This window comes from Hibiscus syriacus, unplaced genomic scaffold, assembly GCF_006381635.1.
Source record: "Hibiscus syriacus cultivar Baekdansim isolate YM2019G1 unplaced genomic scaffold, ASM638163v2 tig00112276_pilon, whole genome shotgun sequence".
NCBI classification, from domain to species: domain Eukaryota; kingdom Viridiplantae; phylum Streptophyta; class Magnoliopsida; order Malvales; family Malvaceae; genus Hibiscus; species Hibiscus syriacus.
Window position 1 is genome coordinate 272208 of NW_024063291.1, and position 27924 is coordinate 300131.

The 27924-nt window shown below is 36.8% G+C and overlaps 2 protein-coding genes across 2 annotated transcripts; both read right to left on the reverse strand.

Annotated features, from left to right (window-relative positions):
• Window positions 1-389: 389 nt before the first annotated feature.
• Window positions 390-883, reverse strand: LOC120176988. Its single transcript, XM_039183257.1, has one exon. The coding sequence runs from the start codon at window positions 873-875 to the stop codon at window positions 405-407; it is 471 nt and encodes a 156-aa protein (XP_039039188.1). The 5' UTR covers window positions 876-883; the 3' UTR covers window positions 390-404.
• Window positions 884-4533: 3650 nt separating this feature from the next.
• Window positions 4534-27924, reverse strand: LOC120176985 (transportin-1-like). Its single transcript, XM_039183253.1, has 29 exons — window positions 27547-27924; window positions 26733-27020; window positions 25807-25896; window positions 25658-25735; window positions 25476-25556; window positions 24992-25042; window positions 24742-24827; window positions 24277-24343; window positions 24125-24181; window positions 24011-24040; window positions 23849-23908; window positions 23610-23723; window positions 23183-23296; window positions 11377-11475; window positions 11016-11141; window positions 10849-10923; window positions 10666-10737; window positions 10427-10537; window positions 9906-9989; window positions 7048-7155; window positions 6532-6636; window positions 6265-6327; window positions 6113-6187; window positions 5910-5981; window positions 5661-5788; window positions 5511-5562; window positions 5365-5433; window positions 5218-5277; window positions 4534-4889 (listed from the first exon to the last, which is right to left on the reverse strand). The coding sequence occupies exons 1-29, from the start codon at window positions 27733-27735 to the stop codon at window positions 4806-4808; spliced, it is 2688 nt and encodes an 895-aa protein (XP_039039184.1). The 5' UTR covers window positions 27736-27924; the 3' UTR covers window positions 4534-4805.

The window sequence follows — 27924 nt, forward strand, 5'->3', positions numbered from 1 at the left end:
TGACATGTAACATTTTGGTTAGCGAAAGACAACCAAAACAAGCAGTCACAATGACTCAACATGCGTGTAGGAATGGAGTTGTTACACCATTAATTAAGAAAAAGAATCGTCATTTGTTTGTGCTTATGAAGAAGTCAACGTCAAAAGCCATAGATGATATTAGTCTTATCGACTTAGATGTAATTGAGACGGCATGTAATCAAACTTAACCACTAATTAATCACTATAATATATTAGCTTTATCATGTAAGACAAACGAAGCTTGTCCAACCATCAAAGCTTGCTTCCTCTCTAAACAAACGTTGGGTTATATTCAGACATCCTTTCTTGGTTAATATATTAGTACTCAATAATATATAATTTAGTACCATTAGCTACCGGTCAAACAAGCAGCGATTTGAGTTTCAGTCAACTTTGTCATCATCGTCTTCATAAGAATCATTAACCTCTTCTCTGCTCTCCCAGACCGCCTCCCTGACATTCCTCCAAACGACATCGTACAACCAGAGAAGGCACCCACTTTCACGGCAGCACATTCCCTTAAGCCCCACGAACGAACCCTTTTCCGCCGTCGCCGTGGGACTCGACATGGGCTGCAAATAAGCCAACGCCGCATGCTTGACCAGCGGATTCTTTATGGGAATCTCTTCGTTCCAACATCTCCAATTATTATTACTATTATTACCACGTGTCGTCGGCGAACTGAAGCCGGTTTGCAGTGCAGCCGGAGAAGACAACAAGTCCTTCAAACTCGTGTAAGAAACCGACTGTATCTTTATCATCTCTATGTCCGAAACATGATGGGATGAAGGGAAGCCGCAGTATAAGAGAAAAGTTGGAGAGTGGGAGGTCATTGAAGGATGATTCAGGTTCATGTTGTTGGCTTCTTTAATCATGGGAGTATCCATGAATGGAAAATGGATGTTATTTCATCTCTTTGAATGATGATAAATGTGGAAGCGTAGGTTCTACGCGCAAACTTTGATTTTCGTTTAGTCTTTGTAGTTCAAGGCACAATCCAAATCACTAACATCGTCAAAATTTGCATTAGTTGAGCGACAACGATAATCCATATCATGAGGCTGAGTTGGAATTTTTTAAATATAATAAATAAATATTTTGATAAATCAAAACTTAGTCTTTTAATGACAGGGAAATCGTGTTTTATTTTTTTATATAAAATTTAAATTAATTATTCATATGTCCCTTAAATTATAATTCAGATTTTAAATTAATTTTTAAACTTTAAAATTTTCTAATTAAGCTCTCAAACTATGAATATCAATTTAATCAAATCATCCTATCAATCTAAACTCATCAAATAGAATGTTAAAAACAAAATAATTCTATAAAATTTTAATGACAAACTACTTTTTAAAATACAAAATTGAAGTAAAATATACACTTTTTTAAAATTAAATTTACGTCATTTAAAAACACTTTACAACAAATTTGAACTGACATTTAATACCAAACACAGTTGAACTAATAAATGAACATGATTGAAATAATTTTAAAAGAACACTATTGGCCATCCAAAAAAGAAACCCTAACTTAATACCATAATTAAACAAATATGGTCAAAACATAGAAACACAAAATATGGCATTCCAAGAGGCCTAAGATTTATTGTTATTTGGGTAAACAATGGGGAAAAAAGTAATGAAAAACAAATCCAGCCACCAATTCCAATAGTATGTTTCATATCTTGAATAATACAGAAATGACACCCCAAAACTAATAATAGAAGACAATGAAAGCGCTTGTGCAAAAAATCTGTGGAATCCACAGATCAAAACCCTATTCCAATCTCACAAAACAATCAAAACAAGAAGGAAAATTGTCTATCAGTTAAACATAACAAATGCAAATGCTTGAATCAGATTACCTTGCCCCATGTTTCAATTACTAAACACCAAATAGAACTCCTTCAAGCTTTTTGGAGGCTGCATATTTAATTTATTTAATTTAATTAAGGGGTCAAAATGGATAGTTTTGAAAATTCTAGGTTAATCTCAAATGTTTGGGAAGTTCAGGGACTTAGTCCTAAATTTTTCCTTTTTGGGTCAGTAGAGAAAAAAAATGAAAAAAAAATGTGTGGCTTGAACCCTAACCTATTGCATAACCAACCACGCCCCTACCGATCAAGCTAAGCTACATTTTTTTATTAGAAATAATACTCTTATTTTATATTTAATAAGCCGTGTGTTAACCCATTTTTTAAAACCCCCGATGCTCATGAAATCTCAAACCCTGAACCCATTTCCCCCCCAAAAAAAGATCCCCCACCGTCACCATCTTCAACCGTTCACCACTATTCTAGCCATCCGTGGCATTCACTGACACCACCAGTTGAACCAGCGTCCTCCCACGATCCGACCCCGACCGTCGGAACACCAAAGTCGATCATCGTTCGTCGTCAAGAAGAAGGGAGAAACACGTTTGCGCTCTTCTTTGTCGATTCTCCCCTCCGACCGGGGGTACGTGTCATCGCCTGTTCCAGTGAAGACGCCGCCTCAACCCGATCAAAACCTCTCTGACTGATTGTCGAAAAGTGTCGTCGATCGTCGTGGAGAAGTCGTTAAAGTTCCGTCAAAAACCTCCCTGCCTCTTCGATTTTTCCTCGATTCCGGTCGCCCCGGTCATCGGCTAGCCTCACGCCTGCACCATTGAACTCCCCACCTCCGTTCGCACAAAACCCAACCGGTAGGTCACCGTGTCGTTGCTGGTTTCGTCCGTCCGCCGTCGAGGTAAAAGTTTCAGCCATTTTCTTTTGCTTTTGATGATTTTAGCTTGTTTTGAGCGTTGTTATGGCTTGGTCTTGATGTTTTGGTGATCTCGGAGTACTAGACTGCCCACCCCATCGTGGTCGTCACGAGCCACATCATGCGCATGAGGCTCCTCACCTATCTTGGAACCTCCTAGAATCGGTTCGTGTTGAACTGGGTCAACCCGAACCAATCTGACCCTTTAACTTTGACCTGACTGTTGACCTATCCGGTGATCGTTAACCAGACCCGTTGACTTTGACCTTTGACCAGTTTACTTTGACTAAAAAGTTAAAATTTTTGAAAAGTCATATTTTATGTTTTTCGATGTCCCGAGTCTGAATTCGAGGTTCATTTTGCCAAATTTGAAATTGAAAGCATCTGAATTGTTCCGTTAAACTCAAATATGCATATATAATTTAAATATTTATTTAAGTGATTTAATTAAGTGCATCTAATTTAATTGAGGGTCAATGACTAATTTATGTTATATTATATTAAGGTACACATGTTTCTCCCGACCGTTCTTCTGCGAGAGCTCGTGATTACTCGTATAGTTCTGCAACCCTGTTAAATACTCAATTTAGTGTACTACTCCGGTAATAATTTTGTTCTGATATGACTTAGGTTCTCGTACAGTCGAAGAGCCTAGTGAAACTGGTGCACAATAGATCTCCCGGACTGATTCTTTTTCCAAGGTGTTCTATGTGTGCTAAATATATTTGAAATATCGTGTGCACATGATTGTTTTACCTGATTTGCAATATGGCTAGCTGATATAATTTAATTTCACATGTTTTATTTGTTTCAAGCCTGATTTCTGATTTACTGAAGTTTTAAGCCTGTTTGTCTCATTCATGTTTTCTGGTTACTATTTTTACTGAATTGATATCTGTTGGAATTATGATTTCCTTGCTACTGTTAGTTACTGTTTGAAAACTATTCTCTTCGGGATACTCTGGGATCTAGTATGAAGTCTCTGCAAGTTCAGCTCCGATCAAGCTGCTAATTCCTTATTGACCTAAGGCGATCATTGGGTGGGCTCCTAAGCCCAATGGGCCTAAGGGTAAGACCTGATGGACCCTAAGGTACTCCTTTAGGGTGGCTCCCCTACTATATGCATTGGGTAAGTCCTTATGAGCCTTAGGACACACTCTTCAAGTGGGCACCTACACTTCGACTAGGATAAGACCTTATGGCCCCAATATACTCCCTTAGATTGGCACCTACGCCCTTTACGCTTAAGGTAAGTCCTTATAGATAGAGTTCTGGGGAACTGCATATGATGTACAGTTAAAGGGTTGTTCTATATTTTAAACTACAACTCTACTATAGTTTTCATAACTTTGATAATGAACTAATTTTGAAACTTAACTGTATGTTTTTATTTTGCACTACTGGAACACACTGAGCTCCCTAGCTCATTCCACAAACTTTTTTTCTTTCAAATTACTTTTTCATAGGCGACCCAGACCTAACACTTAAAAGATCGACACATTTGTACAATATTATTTTGTTTTAATGTTTTTATCTTTCGATTTTCCATTATGATGGGTGACATATGCCTACAACATATATTTCTTTTCTGAATGATGTTAAAATTACAACGATACTAATTTATGAAAGATTTTGTTTTACTCAGAAATTTATAGTTTTATATATTACTCGAATTAGAGCTTATTATTAATAACTATGTTTTTAAAAGATGTTTATTCATAATATGAATTTAAATTATTGAAAAATGTTTTGAATTTTTTTATCGTAATCTGCTAGATCTGATCGTAACACATAGGTAGGGTCTAAGGGTTACAAACCGTGCATAATGGGGACAAACCCCCACTTGTTTTAAGACAAGGCAACTGATATTCTTTGCCACGGTAAAATCCATAACCACCTATCGGGAATTTGCTTATACGAACCGCAGCTCCAATACAGTCGGATAATGCACAAAATATACCAACAGTATTGATGCTGATAAACCTCTCAATAACAGCAAATGATGTAGAATGACGACAAGCATGTATAGCGGCCAAGTTCTTATACTTGATACTTTGAAAGTTTATCCTTAACAGGTGGCTCCAAAGCAGACATACATTGGTCCCACGCCCCATTCCTAAGCATCTGCAGGCAACATTTATTCACTTGACTCAGTAACTGAACCTAGTCTATTGCATGTTATAATAATTATGTATCCTTGGCAAAAATATAAGCAACCAAAAAGTACTAAAGTTCCCTTGTTAATTGGAAAAAAGAAAAAGAATTTTCATAGGCAAGGAGATAGGGTAACCTATATGATTGCAGAAGTACATAGAAGCAAAAAAGGCACGCAATAACAAAATATAAGGATTTTGATCATTTTAATATATATTAAGTTAAAAGTAGTAAACCACAAACTTCCAGCAAGAAGGTATAATCAGCAAAAGCAAAGCTGGCGATGACAAATGCCTACCTGTTTGTAACCATTCAAGACCTGACAAACTTCATTGTGAAGTTCTACGCTCCTTATTTCCTACAGGCAGATAAAAAAAAAGTTAAGGTCAAACTTTAGTTTAACATAAACAAAAGCTTAAAATACAATTGATAACAGAACCCTTACATGCCAACTTGCAATAGCTTTGCACATGAAAACAAGTGAACTCAGAGCACCAGATGGATTTGCCCTGACCTGGAAAAGTGTATATCCAGGAACAAATTAGTTTCTTGCCTCTGTTAATTAACATTATTACAAAAACAGATGCATACCATTGCACATAGACCTCGGAAGGCATCTTCTTTCTCAACATCATCCCGTATCCTGACAGTTATTTGACAAATGAGTTGACATAGATGAAGCAACAATTACAAGTGTAACTTAGCTCTGCATCAAAAGTGACGAAAATAAATTATACTTACTTAGACAAAGCAATACACCATGATTGCATGAAATGTTCCATGTGTGGTGATACAAGATCTGGGCAGACCCATGCAAGCCTCCCTAGTGTAATTGCACTATTTTCAACAAGTGACTTGTTGAGCCCTTGCTAATCATACAAAGAGATTATGGCATCAAAATGACTAATACAATAACTAACGTACAAACAATAGTTATGCTTATATGAGGAAGCATACCATCAAATTTTACCAACAGAAAGGGAATAATACCTCTGCATGCTGAAGGATCGGAACCAAACACAAGACCACTGACATGACAATTGGAGAAATTTCTTGACGTACCTGAAACTCAAAAGGCAAACAGTGAAAAAAAAGATTCAAAGCACCCAAAGGGGAATCAACTTATGAAGGCAAGTTGATAAAACGGTAAGTAATCTAATTTTATCATGATTGAGAATGCAGAACACACATACCTTAATTGCTAGCTCGCCGATAGCCCAGCATGCATTATTTGCTACTGAAATGGTTTCCTTTATCTTGGGGGTATTCTGCATTGGGCATAATATACTTTGTAAAACTGTAAATGTGGCAAACTGAGATATGTAATCCCAAAATGAGCCCTTACCAATTGCTTTGCTGCAATATCAAGAAACTCAGACAAACGAGGATGCAAATGAACAGGGCACACCTAATCAAAGTCAAACATTCGAATACAGTTAACATACACTAGCTAAACACTATATTATAAGGAGTTTCAAGTTGATCAGCTATGAACATGTTTGAGGCTTATTTAATAATAGACTTGCAAGCTTCATGTCGAGGTAGACAAGTGATGTTTTATTTAGTCTATAGTTCTAAACTAGCATAAGTGGTGAGTTCATTTTTAACGTACTCTTGCAAGGTCCCCAAGAAGTGCAAATGCACTTTGACGAACATCAGAAGCATCATCATCCATGCAACACTGCAGAAGCAGATCCCTCAAATTGCTCTGTGAAACCTGGCATATAAGAGGTCCACGTATGCAAAACAAACACATTACACGTTTTAACTTATCATAAATTTTATAGTTAAGGAAAATTTCCAGTTTGCACACCCAATATCAGGAACAAACGGACAAGTCCTCAAATTATGATGACAATTAATCTATTAAACATCAATGCAGGAAATACAAAAATTTTAAGGGATACATAGTCCAAGAAAGTTTCCGTGAATAATAGTCCATTGCTCATTACACTCATCCATGTGTTCTCTGCAATTACTCCAATGTCTAACATAGGATAATGACCCAAAATAAAAAAAAAAATCTCGCTTCATATAATCTCTCATAAAATAGATAATTCCATGGACTAAAAGAACAACCCATTTCAGTTCAAGATACAAAAAAAGAATGCAAGGAGAAAGCAAGTACCAAACTCTCTATTCCACTACCAAGGCCCTCCGTTAGTCCAGAGAGCAAATCAAGTGCGCATACAATGAACTCCTTATCATACTGAACCCCAGCTGAAACAGGATCAACCTGCAATATAAATTCCATCAATTTCTTCAGAAAAACTAAAATTAAAATATGTTTATAGATCCAAGAAACAATCATATATTCCATAAGCATTAAGCAAAGAGAAAAGTATCATGAGATTCAGAAAATGGTTCAGTTGCTTTTATGTTTGAAGCACAGGTTGGAGTAACATTACTATGCAAATAGAACATCAGATTAAAAGATTCTATCGGTTGTTTGGTGGGAAACTTCCCATCTAATTATCTAGGCCTCCCTCTAGGTGCTACTAGGAATTTCTCTGTTATCTGGGAACCAGTGGTACAGAATTTTCACTCTAAATTAGCAGGTTGGAAGGCTGCTACTCTTTCTTTAGCAGGGAGAATGGTTTTGATCAAATCCGTTCTGTCCTCACTACCTACGTATTTTTTGTCTATGTTCAAGATTCCAGCTTCTATCCTCTCAATTCTATTATGTCTAATTTTTTATGGGGAGGGGGCAATGGTATTAAGAAGATACACTGGGTTAAATGGGATGATGTCTGCAAATCAAAGACTGAGGGAGGCTTGGGAGTTCGGAATCTGATTTCTATGAACAGAGCATTGCTAGGGAAATGGTCTTGGAGGTTTGCAAATGAGAGAAATTCTGTTTGGATGAATTTTATTTGTAGCAAATACAACATTGACTCTTCTAGATTATTGTTTGACAGCAAGATTCCTTCTCAATCCTCCTGGTTGTGGAGATCAGTGGTTAATAACCATTTCAAACAAGACTCATTTGGTTGTAAGTTCCGTAGTTTGTGCAAGTTTTATGTCGGAAATGGTAAGCATGTTCGATTTTGGCAAGATAGCTGGGCTGCTGATTTTCCGTTTCAGATTCTATTTCCTAGACTGTTTTCACTGTCAACTAATAAATTCGGTAAACTTTGTGAGTTTGGGGAATTTCTTTCTTCGGGCTGGATTTGGGATGTTAAAGTTCGAAGAAATTTAAACGATTGGGAGCTTGAACAATGGTGCAATTTGGTGAGCATCATTTCTTCTTTCTCTCTATCTATTGATTCTAGCGATGGATTGATCTGGAAAGGCAGTGGGGATGGGGTTTATACAGTCGGTTCTTGTGTTAAGAGTTGTGCTTCAATTTCAGAAGAGTCTCATTTCTGGAACAAGATTGTTTGGAGAGGAATGGTTCCCCCTAGAGTTGAAACATTAGTTTGGCAAATTGTGCTTCAAAAAATTGCAGTTAAATCCGAATTGGTTAAAAGAGGAGTTCAAGGTATTGAGGATGGCTTATGCCCTCTTTGTAAAATGGTTAAAAAATCTTCTTCGCATCTATTCTTCTCTTGTTCGGTTGCGTGGTCTTTGTGGAATAAATTTCTAAATTTTTGGAGATTTAGTTCTGTGTTTTCTGCAGAAGCAAAAAAAAAAATTCTTGCTTGGGATGAGTTGAAATCTAATTCGGTAATTTGGACTTTCATTCCTGGGGCTGTTATTTGGACAATCTAGAAATTCAGGAATTACATAGTTTTTGAAGGGGGGAAGCTCGATCAGACTGAATTATTCTTCTTAACAAGAGTTAGGCTGGCCTCTTGGTATTTAGCTAAGTATAAGGATGTTTCTATTCCTAAGGACTCCTTAATTTCTGATCCTTCTATAGGGGATTCTTACTCGTCCTACAATTTCTTGAAGTCTTCCATAACCCCTTGGTTACCTCCCCCTACGGGTTTCATCAAGTTGAATGTGGATGCAGCAATTAGTTGTGATTGGGAAAAATCAGGTCTGGGTGGTCTTATGAGGGATCATTCTGGTGCAATCCTTGGTTCTTTTCAGGAACCGGATGGTTCTGGACCTCCAACATTGAAGGAACTTAAAGCTATCCAAAGGGGTATCTCTTTCTTTACCTCTGTCCTAGGGAGGGTTAAAGATAGGTTGATCATAGAGAGTGATAGCAGAGTTGCAGTAGACTGGATCAATAAGGTTGTCTCATGTCCAGCTGTTTATGGTTTCATTGTTAGAGATATTGTTGAGTGTCTTAAAACTGTCGGGGGGGGGGGGGGGGTTGTTAGATGGATTGCAAGGACAGCTAATATGGATGCCGATGCTCTAGCAAAGGCTGGTATAGGTTGATTATTATGTTGTTGACTTCTATAGTTCGGTTTTAAGGCTCAAGAATTGTTGTAAGGGTTCTACTTGGATTTTTCTTTCCAAGGTTGTAATTCTTATTTTATTCAATGAAATTATAAGGCACTCTTTTCCTCCTTCCGATGATTAAGAAGCTTCTTTACAAGCTCCATTAATCAAGAAGGAGGTTTTTAAAGAGACCTTCAAATCTTATCAAAAAAAAAAATTACATGCAAAAACTTTCACTAGTGGATAATATAACACACACACACACACAAGAAAGTGCAGATAAATGCAACTGATTTCTTTATACATCTATTTTAGCTTTAAGCTTTTCAATCCAAATAAATTTGAAAATTTATTGTTAATACAACACAAGTTTAAAGGAAAGCACTGTACTTGACATATATCACACAAGGAAATTTCAGATAGTCTTGGCTAAGCATCTCAATCCCCTAAACAAGCACATAATAACATGAAAGAAAAGAGCACAAATTAAACAAATAATCAAGGCACTAGTCAATATGTTGCTTGATTAAGGAGATTAATTACAGTGAACAAAAAATCTATAAAAGCATCAGTCAACCATGAAGAGGAAAGAACAATTGAACAAATTAAAGTTGGAAAATTGTTGATGAGTAGAGAACTTAATAAAAAAACCTTGGCCAATTGTTGACTCTGGATGATATTTATGCACCTTTGGAATACAGGTGGAGCAAATTGAGAGAACCCGGTACCCAATGCCTGAAAAAGTAAAATACATTATCCCAATGCTAACTTTACTATAATTGCGTACAGTCATCTTGTTCAAATATATAATCCAAAATGATGTTGAAGAATGCTATGGTGCTAAACTTACAGCAGATTAAAAAATTATGCAGATTGGACTGTCCCTAGAATAAATAAAAAATTCTAGTTTGCACACACACCCATTTTCCAGGTTACATTATGCAGAGGAAGATGTAATTACAGACAACTCTATAGCAGCTTTAAGTCTCTTTCCAAAATACTACTAGATGCATTCAGTATTCAGCATTCACTATTCAATACTTGCTGAACTCAGAGTAAAACAAAAAGTTAAATTCAAAGCACAAAATCAAGATTCAAAGACAAAAACACATCTATCCTCCTTGAAGAAAAATGTTATAAATAAAAAAGTCAGACAAGAAGAGACAACAGACCTGTGCTATGGATGTGAAGCACTCAAGCAGTGGAAAGAGATCCTTGTCAGAATTTGGAACCTGATGCCACTTTGCAATAAGCGGAGGCATCAGAATTTCAAGATAAACAGGCTGCCAAATAACAAACCAGTCAATAAAGATAATCATCTTTATACCAAAAAAGAGCAACGATTTTTGTGCATAGTAAGACTCAAATACACAACAGAGAACATTGTTTATATTTTAGCATACAGATATACCTGATTTAGTTCCCCTCCAACAGCATCTGCTAGAGTTCCGATAGCATCATAAACAATTCTAAGGTTCCGTCTCTGTAATTATACATAAATGATAATATTATTCAACAGTGACGATGAAACAGAGCATCTATCATAAGGCATAATCGCAACAGTCAAAAGTAGCTTTTTTATCCAGAAAGCAACCTGATACTTGCCAAAAGCGCACATAAGATGCTGCAAAATTACTTCCAACCTAGGTGCCAACTCTTCGGCAGCCTCCTGCAAACAAAATTAATACATTATATATATGTTGAAATGTATAAGAATTTAAACCCCATATGCAACAATTTGTACAGCATGTTTATAACAACCTCTTCAAGTGTTGCAAAAGCCGAACAAGCAGCCTCTTGCACCCGCTTGTTAGTATCCAATATTCTTCGCAGAAGACCCATAAGAGTTGCGTCAAATTGCTCGTAACCTTTTTGATGACCACTATCCTGAAATAAACGAAATATTAGAGTTTTGAAGCACAAAATCCAAAGCTATAGACAAAACAACAAAAATGTGCCAATAACAAACAAAAGATTGCCGTATTATGCAAAAGAATATATTATTTTGTTGGATATAATAGTAATTTATCATTAGTAGGTTAAGAAAGATTTACAGCTAAACAACATTGAGGTAATTATGATCTTCAAAAGAAACATCTGAAGCAGCAATTTTCATCCATACCTGAACAATGTATTTGCTGAATCGAGAAAGTGTCCAACAAGATATACTCCTTATGAGAGGAAACTTATCATCCAAAAGAGGAATTAAAAATGCCACAATCTGGGAGGGAAATATGTTTTTCGATTAATTCAACATCATGGCAAACAAAAATAAAGAAAAATCAATGACAAAAAGAAACAATGATAAATTAAGGAGCATAATAACTTGATTTAAGTAAAACAAATTGTAGAAATCAGAGTAATTCTCTATATTTTCTTATTAATTCAATAGGACATATTGCATCTTTATATATATTATATACAAATTATATCTCTAAATTAGGAAACTCTAAGTTAGGAAAGATATTAATCCTAGAAGATATGATCCCTTAAAATAAGAGATTGTAAAAAAACAAAATATTTACAGAATTCCCTAACTGAAGGGATGGTAACAGCTCATATATTTCTATAATTCCCACACTCCCCATCAAGCTAGAGAATACACATTGTATAATCCCAGCTTGAATAGGAATTATTGAAAACAGGATTTGGCAAAGCCTTAGTAAGAATGTCTGCAATCTGTCCTTCTGAAGGAATGTATGAAAGGGTGGTTGTCTTTTTGTTGACTTGATCAGCAATAAAATGCTTATCAATCTCAGCATGCTTTGTTCGGTCATGTTGAACTGGGTTTTTGGCAATCTGAATGGCAGATTTATTATCACACAAAACTTCAAAGTGATACTTCTGATTAGTGCCAAGTTCTTTTAGTAGTTTAAGTAGCCAAATTCTTTCTCATATTCCCAATGCTAGTGCTCTAAATTCAACTTCAGCACTACTTCTTTAAACAACATATTGTTTCTTACTTCTCCAAGTTGTAAGGTTACCCCAAACAAAAATGAAGTAGCCACTAGTGGATCTTCTTTCAATGAGATCTCCGGCCCAACAAGAGTTTGTAAAACTCTTAACAGTTTTGTCTTGTGTCTTCTTAAACATTAAGCCATGTCCTAGAGTTTTCTTCAAGTACTTGAGAATTCTATTTATTGTTACCATATGCTCTTCAGTAGGATTAGTCATGTGTTGACTTATCACATTTACGGGAAAGGCTATATCTGACCTTGTCAAAGATAAATAAATTAGTTTCCTAACTGACCTTTGAAATTTCTCTCAGTCTACTAAGGACCCATCTTCTTTGTTGAATCTCAAGTTTGCCTCCATTGGTGTATCAGTCGGCTTACAACCAAGAAAACTAGTTTCTTTGAGTAAATCAAGTACATAGTTTCTTTGAGTAAATCAAGTACATAGTTTCTTTGGTTGATCACAAGTCCTTCTTTTGATCTTGCCACCTCCATTCCTAGGAAATACCTTAGCTTTCCCAAGTCCTTGGTTTCCAATTCCCTATTTAACAACTTCTTCAAATTGCTAATCTCTTCCTCATCATCTCCAGTAAGAATTATGTCATCCAAGTACACAATTAGGATAGATTTCTTATCTGTAGAAGTTACCTTGATGAAAAGAGTATGATCGGCGAGGGACTGCTTGTAGCCGTTTTTAAGAATGACTAGTAAACCTCTCGAACCAAGCTCTGGGTGGATTGTTTTAACTCGTATAGAGACTTGTTGAGCTTGCAAACCTTGTTGCTACCTTCAACAGACTTTAAGCCAGGTGACAATTTCATATAGACCTCTTCTTCTAGCTTGCCATTAAGAAATGTGTTTTTTACATCAAGTTGGTGTAATTGCTAATCGCAATTTACAGCCAAACTTAGGAGTACTCGAATAGTGTTAAGCTTTGCCACAGGTGCAAAAGTTTCTGTGATATCTAGCCCATATGTTTGTGTAAAGCCTCTGGCCACTAGTCTAGCTTTGTATCGTTGGATACCATTGGAGTTATACTTTACAGCAAAGATCCATTTACAACCGACAACTTTTTTTCCTTGAGGACGGTTTGTAACGGTCCAAGTAACATTTTTCTCTAGTGCACAAATTTCCTCTTCAACAGACCACCTCCATTTTCGATCCTTTAGAGCTTCAGCTATGCTTGTGGGAACCTGTTCTTTATCCAAGGTTGTTGTAAATACTTGAAAAGAAGGCATCAATGAATTATAACTAGCAAATTTTCCAATAGGATGCTTGGTGCACTGTCTAACCCCTTTTCTAATAGCAATAGGAAAGTCATCTAGAATAGGAAAAGTGGACTTACTGATTTCTTCTTCCATTTCGGCAGCTAGACCCAAATTCAATTCTCGGCAAGAATTAGATTGCAAAACAGCCTCGGGGATATGTTTTATTTTCCTTGTGTAGACATGAAATTGTTTGGGTGGTGCTGTTTTTGAAAGACTTTCAATGGGAGTAGGTGTATTTTCAGGAAGGGCGTTTAAAGTAAGTGTGGATGAATTAATCATAGATATTACAGGAGAATTAATGGGAGTAGTCACGTTTGACAAATATGTAGGTAAAGGCAAAAATGGTGGCAATTATGAAGGTTGAGAATGTAGATTAGGAGGAGATACCTGATGTGGCTGAAAATCCTTCCATGTCTCCCCCTGAATTTCAACCTAAGTGAAATAGAGATCCTCCACATAAAATGTTATATCCATAGTGGTAAAAAATCGTTTAGAATGAGGATGATAGCATTTATAATCCTTCTTAAATGAAGAATACCCAACCAATACACATTTTAAAGACTTAGGATTTAACTTCGACTTATTAGGAGCAATATTTTGGATAAAAACAGTATAGCCAAAAATTTTAAGTGGCAGAATGGAGGAGATAGATTTAAAATGGGGAAAGTGTTGCAAAAATATAGATTGAGGAGTTTGAAATTGTAAAACCTTACTAAGCATTCGATTGATTAAATATGTGGCAGTTAATAAGGCTTCCCCCCACAAATATTTGGGAACATTAGCGGCAAATAGAAGGGAACGAGTAACTTCAAGGAGGTGCCTATTTTTTTATAAGAAAGGGAGGCCTCGTTAAAACCCCCTTCATAACTGTCAAGAACCCTAGGGTATCTCGACGGCCATTGGAAGGAGGAAAAGAGTACCTCATAATTTTATTTCTGCCGAACAAACCATTACATTATAACCAGTACATAAAGTACAAAACCAGTAGTACAACATAACCTATAGGAACCTAAAACCATAAATTCACCCAATTCCTATCTTAGCTAATTCATCCGCTTTACAATTCACAATTCTACTAACATGTTTTACAACAACACTCCTATCTTCTACCAATGCACTAATTTCCTTGACTAGTGAGTTGAAAATCATAGGAGAAAAACTCAGCCACTTGATCCAATCCACAGCTTTACTATTATAAATCTCCACCATTAATCTACCCCTCGAGCTCCAACTTGACTTGAAGAAGAATAATAATCCTGCTTTAATAGCCAACAACTCGGCCAGAATTGGGGGACATCCCCCAACACTCTCAAAGAAAGAACCTAGCACAACCCCGTCTTCATCCCTCAAAATACCACCTATTCCCCCTTTACACCAAGACTTCTCCACAGCTCCATCAACATTAAACTTGTAAAAACCTTTCGGAGGAGGATTCCATGAGAGCGAAGAATCACCAAATTTAACATTAAACACATAGGAATCAGCTAGAACCGGATTCCCCACAAGACAATCGAACATAATAGGGACATCAGGAAATTTCCCAACAAACCAAGCAACCAGTCTATACCTCGTTAAGAAATGCAACAAAGCAGTGTCCATCTTCCTACCATCAAACATAATCTCATTCCTAAACTTCCAGACTGACCAAATAATAGCTCCTGGAATAAACACCCATATTTTCGAACGAGAGAACATCCTTCCCCACCATGCAAGAAGATCAGATGGACTTTCTGGAACAACAAAAGCAACTTTCCAACTCAATAGAAAGTAAGACCATAACTGCCTAATGTCTTTTGTTGTAGGGTTCCAACACAAGAACTAAGCTAAACTATACCCTTTTCCCTGAATAAATCACCCAAAGACCTAGCAAAAAATTCACTGCCAATATCATATTTAAAGAGCTAGATTTTAGACCCAAATTCAGTGAGAACCATGTTATAAAATTGGGCAAAAACACCAGCAGTTTCAGATTTATCTTTCAGCAAATAAGTCCAAGTTATCCTACTGTGATCATCAATGAAAGTGATAAACCACTTACAATTATCAGCATTCTTCACCCGAAAAGGGCCCCAAATATCACTGTGAATCAAAGTAAAAGGGTGAGAAGGCTTGTATGTAGAAGGAAAATAAGATGATTTAGTATGTTTGGCAAGAAAGCATACTTTGCAAGAAAAAGATTTGGCCTTTTATTAATGAATAGAGCAGGAAACAATTTTGCAAGGTATTTTTTTTTTTATAGAATATTAGGCCTCATTAAAAACCCTCTAGTTACCCTCCATATTACAATAGTAACATGAAGAACAAACGAAGAGGGAAAAGAGTGCCTACTACTATTATTAAACAGGAGAATAATACACTGCCATACCTTACATCAAACTTTAGAAGCCTTAATCCTAATTACATAAGACTTAAAAACTTCTTCCTGCAGAAACTTTAACACTAATTACATAAGACAAAAAACAAAATCCCTGCAGAAATGTAAGGGTGTCTAACACACCCTAACACACCAAAACATAGCCTAACGATCATCCTATACCATCCTTAGCTAGTCCGTCCGCTTCCCAATTAGCAGCTCTCAAGATTTGCCTTAACATAATATCCTTCCCTTCCATTATAGAAACAATCTCCTTCACCAAGGATAGAAACATAGGGGAGCTTAGTTCCGGGTTCTTGATCCACTTCAAAGCATTACTTGAATCCGATTCTAAAATAATCCTCTTATTAAGACTAACACCTGAATCAAACATGTACAACCCCCTCTTTATCGCCAATAATTCTGCCATAATCGGAGGTCCCCCCAACCTTATCAGAAAACCAGTGAATCAACACACCTCTGATGTCCCTTATGAGTCCACCTATACCACCTTTATTCCAACCACTCTCCATCGCCCCCATCAACATTAATCTTTATGAACCCGTCTAAAGGAGGAACCCAACAAGTAGGTTTAGATCCACTTTTTTCCTGTCTACCAATCGAATCAGCAAGAGTTAAGTCACCCACTAGGGAGTCAAAAGGTATCTGCACAGCGTCAAAACTAGCAGCAAACCAAGAGACTGTTTGAAATCGAGCAATAAAGAACATCCTCACCACATCCAACTTTCCTTTCATAAAGATAACCTCATTCTTACATTTCCATATAGTCCACAACACCGCCCTTAAGATAAATTTCCAAATACTGGAATACTGTTGTAGCTCATCCCACATAATAATAAAGTCTAAGATGTTATTAGGGATCACCAAAGAAACATTCCACAAATTCGCAAATCTAGCCCACAAACCCCAAACTACCTCACAATGAAAAAAATATGAGAAACAGATTCCACAAACTTGCCACACAACGAACATAAAGGGTCTTCAATCCCAACCACTCCTCGCTTCAACAATTCCTCTTTAACCGCCACTCTCTGATGAACAACTTGCCATATGAAAGTTTCAACACGTGGAGGAGCTATCCCGACCCAGATATGTTTATCCCACTTAGCCTGAATCCCCTGATTACCAGTCGTGTCAAAAAAATGATTAATACAAGACTTAGTTGAAAAACAGCCCTCTTCATTCCCTAACCAAATCCAGTAATCGTCCTCCTCAAGAGAAAGTGAGATGTTATTCAATATAGAAATCAGCTGCAACCATTGTTCAATCTCCCAATCCACTAGATTTCTCTCATTTGAATGTCCCACACCCAGCCTGCTACATTGTTCACCCTAAACTCCACCACTTTACCCACTTTATTATTCGAAAGTGCATACAATCTAGGGAACAAGTCTTTAAGAGGGACTTCTCCCAACCAAATATCATGCCAAAACTCCACAGAATGCCCATTTCCAGCTTTCAAATGCAAGTTTCTCCTAATGCAATCTCCAAACTCATCACTAGAAAAGAAGTTATTAATCACAACTCTCCAAATCCAAGAGGCTCGAGCTGTCGAAGTATTCCCCAACATTTTGGAATTCAGATCCAAATTGTTCACACAACAAACCACCTTCTTCCACCAAGAATCCTTTTCAGAGACAAACTTCCAAACCACTTTCCCATCAGTGCTCTGTTCAAAATAGCTAAATTCGGAATCCCTAGACCCCCCAACCTTCTCGGTTTACTGACCAAATTCCAGTTCACCCAATGTATGTTTCTTCTATCTGTCGAACCCCCCCATAAAAATGCAGCCTTGATTGAATTTAATTTCTGCAACACAACTTTTGGAATTCTAAAAATCGAAAGGAAATAAGTGGGAAGGGAGCACAGCACTGATTTAACCAACACCACCCTACCTGCTAACGCTAAAGAGTTTACCTTCCAACCAGTCAACTTATTATGAAACCTCTGTACTATTGGCTCCCACATTGCAACAGAGTTTCTCTTGGACCCCGAAGGCAATCCTAGATACTCTGCTGGAAAATTACCCACTGAGCAGCCAATTTCATTAGACCAACCAGCTAGCACCTCCTCCTCAACATTTATTCCAAAAATTCTACTCTTAACTAAATTAATCTTCAGTCCCACCAATAACTCATAGATCAGTAACACCCTTTTAATATTCTTCAAATCCTGGATTGAAGCTTTGGAAAAAATAATAAGGTCATCCGCAAACTAAAAATGTGATAGATTGAAAGAACTTTCTTGAACCCCTAACTCAAAGCCCGAAAACAATCCCATATCCACTGCTTTAGTTAACAACAAATGAAGCAATTCACCACCCAAATTGAATAACAAGGGGGATAACGAGCAACCTTGTCCAAGTCATTTTTCAGTGTGAATTCTGTCTGTAGGAGTACCATTTAGTAAAACTGAAATAGAAGCAGTTGACATACACTGATACATCCAAGAGCACCATTTTTCACCAAACCCCATTTTACCCATTATTTTCAACAAAACCAACCAATCTACCGAATCATAGGCTCTCTTGAAATCCACCTTAAAGACTACCCCCTCCAACCTTCTCTTCCTCCAAAAATCAATTCATTCATTTGCTATAAACGAACAGTCCAAAATATTCCTCCCTTGAATAAACGCAAATTGAGATGGACTAATTATCTCATTAATGCACAAACTGAATCTTCTAGCTATGACCTTTGACAAGATTTTATATAAACCTCCCACAAGGCTAATAGGCCTAAAGTCCTCCATCCCCTCCGGATTATCCTTCTTAGGTATAAGGGAAATAAATGAATGATTCACCTCCAAGTCCCATTCCTTCCCCACATTAAATTCCTTAAAAACAGCATAATATCCTCTTTCAAAGAAGACCAGAATTTCTTAAAAAAAACTAAATTCAGACCATCCGGCCCGGGAGCTTTGTTGTTGTCCGAGTTGGCAATTGCTTCCCAAACTTCATCCTCTGAAAATGGCTTCTCAAGTGCTAAACTCTGTCCTACCGATAATTTTAGAAAATCCAGATCTAATTCCTCAGCCTCCAAAGAATTATTCTGACTAAACAGACCATTAAAAAACTCCACCACTGAAGCTCTTATTAGGGTAGGATCTTCTACTACTTCATTACCCACCTTGAGGGACTTAATGCCATTTTTTCTTCCTCTAACTGCAGCACTATGATGAAAAAATCTAGTGTTCTTATCACCATCCATTCTCCATTTCAGTCTTGATTTTTGCAACCATATCGATTCTTCTTTCTTTTGTAGCTCCCATAGTTCTTTTTTTGCTTCAATTATTGATTTCATTGACACCGAAGGAAGACCTTGTTGCATTTCCAATTCCAAATCCTGAATTTCTTTCTCCAATAATCTGATTTTTCCCAGTAACTCTAAATAACCCCTCCCAGACCAATTCTTTACCACACCCTTCACCCTCTTCAGCACCTTAGACATGGGCTTCCCTTTTTCCTCTTTACAAAATTTAACTAGCTCCTTCTCCATCATCTCACTAAACCCATCCTCCTCCATTACATAATTAAGCAGTCTGAACGGTTTCTTCCCCCAATTACATTCTTTGTTCTCTAACAGAATAATATTGTGGTCTGAAACAGACCTTGGCTGCAATGACTGACTTATCTTTGGAAAACAAGCTAGTAATCTCTGATCAACCAAAAACCGATCCAACCTCTCAAACGTGAGAGCTTCCCTATTATTGCACCATGTAAAACGACCTCCAGACAAAGGCAAATCAAACAAATTGGCCTTACTCACAAAATCTCTAAACATATTCATTGTTACCGAATTCACAGCCCCTCTTTCTTTCTCTTCCTGTGACAACACTACATTGAAATCACCTCCTAAGCATAATGGACAGTCAACATTATCCAAAAATGATAATAATTCCTTGAAAAACATATCTTTATCTGCATCCACACTAGAGCCATACACATTAATAAAACAACAGCTTCCTGGTACTTCTTCCAAAATCCCTTTTGTTACTACAAATCTACTATTAATGACTAAATCCTTCACCACAAACTTCTTCTGATTCCACAAGGTTATTAGACCACCAGTAGAGCCTACAGAAGGAGATATTGCCGAACCAGTAAGTATTTTACCCCCCCATTTTCCTCACCAACATATGACTAACAACCTCCAATTTTGACTCTTGCAAAAATACAATTGTAGGTTTCTTCTCATCAACAAATCTCCTAATTGCTCGAGCTTTCACCCTTCTACCCAACCCTACATTCCAAGACAACATCGGCCACTCAACCATCATTAACATACAATAACCTTGCTTCTCATTAACAACTACCTTCCCTCTTTTGAGTTCCTTTCATTAACCAGAGGAACCATTTTGTCCATAAAAGCTTTATGTCCTCCTTTGAACTTCACACCCAATAACTTGGAAACATTCCAACATTCCAAAGCCTCTGCCACCCCCTCTCTCTCATTCACTTCAAAGGATTCAAGCTCCTTACTATTACAACTCTTAACTTCCCACCTCCTGGAATATACATTCTTATAAAAACCTCTCTCAATTTTACTTACTGACGCGCATTTCCCATAATGACGACGCATCACCGGTGAGACATGCCCGTTCTGCAACTTTAAAACAGCTCTTTCAACATTAGTAACTTTTACAGAATTAATGGCAGCAATATTTGATCTTAAATTCCCTTGAACAGGCCTGTTTGTTAGACTCTTATCCATGCTGTTACTAAGCCAATTTTCTAGTGCAACCGTGTCCTAGCCCAATATGATATCTCCAATGTTCCTCTCTTTTTCTCTCCCTTCATTAAAATCCTCTGACACTCCCTGTTGACTGGGAACACCACCTACTACTGTCTCCTCAGAACAAAAGTCAACAACCAACATTTTATTAGCGCCTACTTTTCCTTTCAAATTTCCATCGATAAGCGTATCATCTCCTTGTTGAGCCCCCCGAACCCATGCTTCGACCCTGTCCTGTGAATCTGACAAGGACTGTTGCCCCAACTGCTCTTCCTATCCTTCCTGAATATCCCGCTGGCTCCAGTCCGATGAATTCTCCTCCCAAGGATCCACTGTTCCGTCTTCTTCTACCATATCCTCCAAGACCGGAAAAAAAATCATCACTCCCTTCCACCTTAATTTTAATGGTAAACGATCTTCCATACGTATTGACGGAAACCTGAGAAGGAATATCAAAAGGACTCTCCACCCTCAACAACAAATGTGCCACTCTACAATCCGTTTTCTGAACTGTTTACTCCTGGATCTTCACTAGCTTGCCCCATCTCGCTGCCAAGTTTGTAAATGGAACCGTCCAACAATTTAATGGAACACCTATCAAGGAAACTGTACAATAAGCTAATGGAACACCATTCTCATCCACAACAGATTCCAACCTTTCGAACCAGAAGGACAATTCCTCCCACTTATCTTCCATCGCTGTTTTTTTCTCCTCCACTGAATGAAAAACTATCAAACATGCATTATTTACATATCCCCATCTTGCAAGGTATTGAAAACTATGATGGCCTAAACGAAAGTGCCATAACATAACAATATCAACTTTTCCTAAAGCGGTGAAAGATTTGGAGTAGGAGAGGAAGGGAGGATTTAGAGACCATTCTGCAAGCTGGCCTTACCAATCATCTTCTTCGAGTTCAGTGCTTGTAAAGTACAATCAATATCACTAAAAATTGTGGAGCAGTACAAGTCTGTGTAAAGTTTACTAACAGAAACGAGATTGCAAGCCAGATTTGGTACAAAGAGAACATTTTTAAGTGCAATTTGTTCATTGAGAACAACAGTGCCATGTCTTATTTTGCACAATGAACCATCAGTCGTTTTGACAGCTTTACCAAAGGTTGAGAAAAAATTGAAAAACAAAACCTTGTTACCAGTCATATGATACGTAGCACCAGAATCGAGGATCCAATTAAGAGTCAATTGGGAGGAGAAAAAAACTGTAGCATAACGGTTACATTCTAGTTCTTTCATGACCAGATTACCTCACAAGGCCCCTATAACTTTCCAAACAGTTTTTGAAGTTTAGCAATATGTTCTTTGGTGAAGCCAGTGACAAATGTGGCAGCGACTAGGCTTGATTTATTATCACGAGAGTTCTTGGAATTCCAGTCCTGAGGCTTACCATGAAGCTTCCAACACTTCTCCTTGGAGTGGTCGGGCTTTTTGCAATGATAACACCAAGGTCTCCCCCATTTGGAAGTGGGAGATGATTGATGGGTAAGTAAGGCAGATCCTTCAAGAGGGGAATATGGTTCATTAGGCAACATCACACACCTTCGGCTTTCTTCCTTCTTGACAATAAAGAAAGCCTCTCGAATGGAGGGAAGAGAAGAAATAGCCAGGACCCTGCCACAAACCTCGTCCAGGTCCTTGTTTAAGCCTTGGAGAAATTGAAAAAACCTTCGTTGAGTGACAATTTGCTGGTAAAGGTTAGCATCTCTTGGATCTGCCCAATCATGTTGTGCATACAAATCTAATTGTTGCCAATGGGCGGTAAGGGTATTGTAGTAGAGAGTGACGGGCATGGTTCCCTACTTAAGGGTGGCTGCCTGATCTTCAATATGATATAATTCGGCAATGTTGTCAGTGCTAGAGTAGGTTTCGTGGACTGCACTCCAGATTTCAGCGGCTGTGGTGTACAGAAGAAAGTTTCTGCTTATACTCGAGGTCATGTAATTAAGGAGTCAAGTCATAACCTGACCATTGTCACACATCCACTTAGTAAAAATAATGTCAATCGCATCAGGCTTCTTGATTTCACCAATAACGTAGCCCAATCTTTCTCTGCCCAAGAGAAAAATCTTAACCGATTGGGACCATTCAAGAAAGTTGTTGCCATTCAATCAATGGAAGGTGATAGTCAGACCAGATGAATCTAATTGAGCATCAGAACCAGAAAGATTTTCTGGATTTGAAGTGATCTCCGAAGTAGGAAAAGGAGATGTAAGAGAAGAATTCGCGGGCATGGTCTAGGTTGGAAAGAAAACGTAACCTAATCTGATACCATGTAGAAATCAGAGTAATTCTTTGTATTTTCTTATTAATTCAATAGGACATATTGCATCTTTATATACAAATTAAATCTCTAAATTAGGAAACTCTAAGTTAAGAAAGATACTAATCCTAGGAAATATGATCCCTTAAAATAAGGGATTGTAAAAAAACAAAATATTTACAAAATCCCTTAACTGAAGGGATGGTAACAGCTCATATATTTCTTTAATTCCTACACAAAGAAATGTTATACATGCAAAATTTATTCTTCACCTCATAATCTGCCTCAGAACTTTGTGCATCAGTACATAAACAGAATTACCTCAGACAAATGAGCATAGAGACCGTTGATGCAACCTTCACCAACTGCACCAAGAGCCAAAACAGCAGCTTCTCTATCTTTCCAGGCTTCATCACCACTAGCAGCTAACTTGGACTACAAAAAATCAACTAGGAAAAATCTTGATGCAACTCCCATCACTGTTAACACTATTAAGCTCATGAAGAATGCAGCAGAAGTTTGACATTTGCAATAAAACAATAACCTTCTTGATCAAACTAGTATTTCTATGTAACAAATTATTTAACTTTGCAAAGTTAGTGCATGAAACAATCTTGTCTTCCGATATACTTTCTTCTTTAGTCCCATGTATGTGGGTGCAACTAGTTCTAGTGACCAAAAACATAAATAGATAAGAAATAGATACAATTTCCATGTCCTAACATTAACAACCATAATCGTAAGTTACCTGAATAATTGGCATCAGAGTTTGAAGAATTTCGTCCCCAAACACATTTGATAAAACATCAAGAGCTGCCGCACTGCATTTCCGTAAGTTCCATATGTTGAATGAGTCATCATCCTGAACCAAAAAGATCATTTAGGGAAAAGTTACACCAGATAACAGATATTTCTAAAACTAAAATAACCATAGAACTTAGCTATGTTCTCTGATTGACTGGAACAGAAAGGGAATCAAATACTTACATCATCTTCTGCATCCTCAGAACCATGAAATCGTGATGTATGAAAGCGAGGTTTTAGATCCTGAATGAAAAATATTAAGGAAAAACACATTCATCAAAATACTGACTTAGAATACATTATGGAAAACTAAGAGAACAATGATCAGAAACAAATTATATCAACCTGGTCTTTGTCTGGAAGAGACTCATCTTCCTACAAGAATGAATAAATTCCAAGTAAATTATCAATTATGATTGCAAATTCATATAATCTGAATATAAGTTGACAAAAAACAACCTCAGACTCAATGAGTGATTCATCATCATCTGCATAAATCATGTTTGACAACAAAACCTACAAAGAGGAGTGCATATGTGTGAAAACTAAGAACGTGGTTTTATTAAATAAAAAAAAAAGACAATATGAAACTCAGCAAAGTATTAGCATACTGGGATTAGTCGTGGCAAATATTCTCTCAAAATCGCAGGTGGTAATTGGGCATCACAATATGCAGACCTACAAACCAAGATCAATGTTGAAACATTAAGATTAACCAAGACCAAGGTAAAATGCCAGTAAAGTTAAATGCATGACCTTCAACATGTCCATATCTTAAAGCAAAAAAAAGAATCAATATTTTCTAACAGAAACAACTAAGAAAATGATGACTAAAATATTCGATTTCTTTGTAGGTACAACCCAGTTTACAATATACTAGCACAAAATGCCAGAAGGGTAACACACCGCAAATGCAAACAGAGATGAAAAAAAGGATCTAATCTCAGAAGATATGGCATTCCACAAAAAAGTATTTGTTTGAAGCTTGTCAAACTGCATAAGCTATTAAAAATATGGTTTTAATAATTTCTTAATCTACTAAGAGATTTAGAAATGTAATGCACAAAGGAAGTTACCAGAATTCACATGCTTCAAGTGCTACTTCAGCATCGGTGTCCTTATTGACTTCCAACATATATTCAATTACATTCTTCATATGTGGCTGTGAAATAACACAAAGTCACTTTAGAGAAAATAAAATGCAGGCTGTAAACAAGCCTAAAGGGATAAAAAGAACATGAAAAAAAAAACTAAAAGGTTTTAATATATACTGCAATCAATAAAGAACGTATAAAAACTAAAATGCAACAAACAAAAGATACCCACCTCCAGAACAGATGGACAGACTTCAATTAGCTGAACAAATGCTGCACAAACCTGATCATTTGGTAAGAAAAAGAAAAGGGAACATTGATGTGAAAATGTATAAGCTTGGAAGAAACAATATGGCTTTCCATAATCATCACTAGCTCACAATTAAAAATTTGGAAATGTTATACAGAAAATTATAACAGGAGTTGAAAAAAGTCTTTATCCGTAGTATTCAGTTACATAATATATACATGGTCCATGATAGAAAAAAGACGAGGAACATCAAACATCAAAGACTAGATGAGAAAATATGTCGGATTCTAACACTGCATTCAAAATAAATGTTCAAATCAGAAATGATAAGTAATACACGTCAAGCTTTTATGGGCTAAAATAATAAATTATAAGGAAAATAGGAAATATTCACAGTAGAGTATTCCATGCAAGATATTAGGTTATAAATAGAATAGGAATACAAGAGAAAGGAGAAACTATTCACCAATTTCCGCACTTCTGCTGCAGGGTCATTAGCAAGGCCAAACAAACCATTAAGGTATTTATCCATGGATGTATATAAAGCCTGAAAGAAATCAATGCACAATTCAAGCATTTCCCAAAAAGCATCATGATAACATCCATCACTAGAAGAATATAAATGTTCTAACTTTCAAGTTAACTTACAGAAGGCATCAACATGATATATTGGTTTACAGAACCCAATGACAGCTTTCTCAGAGAAGCATGGGGAGATTGAAAAAACTGCTCAGAGAAAAATAGACACAATTAGAAAATTTTAAAAACCTGACAATTTAAAAAAAAATGTGTTTTACCTGAAATAACCGAGTAAGGAATATGTTGATAGGCCTTTCAGCTAACCCAGGCACATCTGAATCCAGCAGTTGAGGTATATCCTCACAAATCTGTATTACAAAAGGAATGGTTGATGCGTTAAAGGTAATTCAAAGTCAGCATATAAGCATGTCTTCGACAGAGGGCGTTTGTCAGCTACAGTTACGTTTGACCCTCAGAATGCAGTAAGACCGCCAATAAAAGAAGAAGAAACAATATAGATTAGCTAGTGTAAGTTAACCCATTGGCATTCACCAGGATATATTGCTACTCATTAGTGGGAAAAGCACCAAAATAATGGAAACATGTGTCAAATACCATAGAAAATCAAGGATTCTGCATCAGGAAAACTCCATATATATATATATATATACCATAATGAAAAGAAAGAACTCGGGAAAGTAGAACTTGTGGGAACCCTCTACCTGGTACAATTTCAAGGCAACCTCTCATTGAGTCTTAGAATCTTGTTCCAGCAAAAATTCTTGTTTGCATGTAGGCAAATATATTCTAGATGGCCAAAGAATCATCTCATTTATCTCACTAGAAAAACTGGGGGGAAGGGTAATCCATCTGACACTGAAATTTTTTGCTTACTAACTTCATATAACTAATGGGGACATTTTCAAATAGCTTTCACACTAAATTACATTAACACGATTCTATTGATTTAAATTGACTCTTCCAAAACTTAATGGCATAAACTATGTAAAAGCATGAGAAACCATGGTTCAATATTGAATAAACTCGCATGCTTCTATTGATTTGATTGATTCATTCAACGTTTAATGGCTTAAAGTCTTAAACTATCATTCTATATTGAATAAACGAAAAGGAAGCTTCTCCATAGTAATATGACAACTTCCATAAAATGATAGCAGAGATTAGAAAATTACTCATCGCATACCTTCGACAATGCATCCATAGCACCTTCCATGTGATTTATGTCATTGCTATCCAAACAATTTACAAAAGCTTGCAATAACTCAGGCCATACCACAATTCCCCCTAGTTGAACAACCACAGTTATAATATTCCCAACAGTTGACCTAATGTGTTTATCTGCAGCTCCTAAACAGGGCAATAACTCTGATTTTATATATTGTTGGTGTGCAGGAGCCATTATCTTATAAGCAGTTCTTAGATTATTTTTCAGAAGCAAACCAGCAACTTGTCGAATCTCTACTGATTTACCCTGCAAAAATTTACAAAAATGAAACCAAGTTTCATTAGCACATCAAAGAAAACAGATTCTCATAGTATATCCAAAGGCTTCTGATTTACCCTCCATAAATTAACAAAATGAAACAAATTTCTATTCTCGCATAAAAGAAAACAGGTATTCCTAATACATCCAGAGTAAGAACATTGATTTCATGCATTAGACACCTATACGGGCACAAAACTGTATTTTCAGTTTTAAAGGTGTAATTCAATTAAATACCCGGAATGTAGTCCGTCAAAGAAATGCACAATCTTTGCAAATTCTATTACAGTGTAATTAACCCTACAAAAACCCAATTCTAGTATCGAATAGAAGCGTAATCCAATAAAAAAAAAGAAATTTCCCAAAAGAAAAGAGAGCAGCAATCGTATCTCCTCCATAAACACATAACCCCATCAATACCCATAATCCAGTTCCTCAAAAAACACTACAAGAAAATAAAATATCTGTAAACTGGTCACCGAAGAAACAAACGGGGATAGAAAACGAAGCAAACCTCAGCTCGTGCTAGGATAAAAACGAGATAGTTGTTGAAATCAGGGAACTGAGAGTAGTGCTGAAGCTGTTTCCAAATCTGAGACTTATCAGCCGAAGAAGATGGTGAAATCTGCTCCTCCAGCAGTCCACAGATCTCCTTCAACCCCTCCTCTTGCGGCTGCCACGGGACACTTCCGGTCGCCGCCATTTCTTAATCAGATTCTGATTCAAATAAAATTTTATTATCCGGTTTCGACTTGGCGAACAAATATGGGTTTTCGGTATTTTTCCGATTGAGGGGTTTTCGAAGAGTTCTGGACAAGCTGGGAGATTTCACCTTCTGGTTGACAAAATAGGCCAAAACACCACGAGGAAGAAAAGCAAATAAGGATTTTGT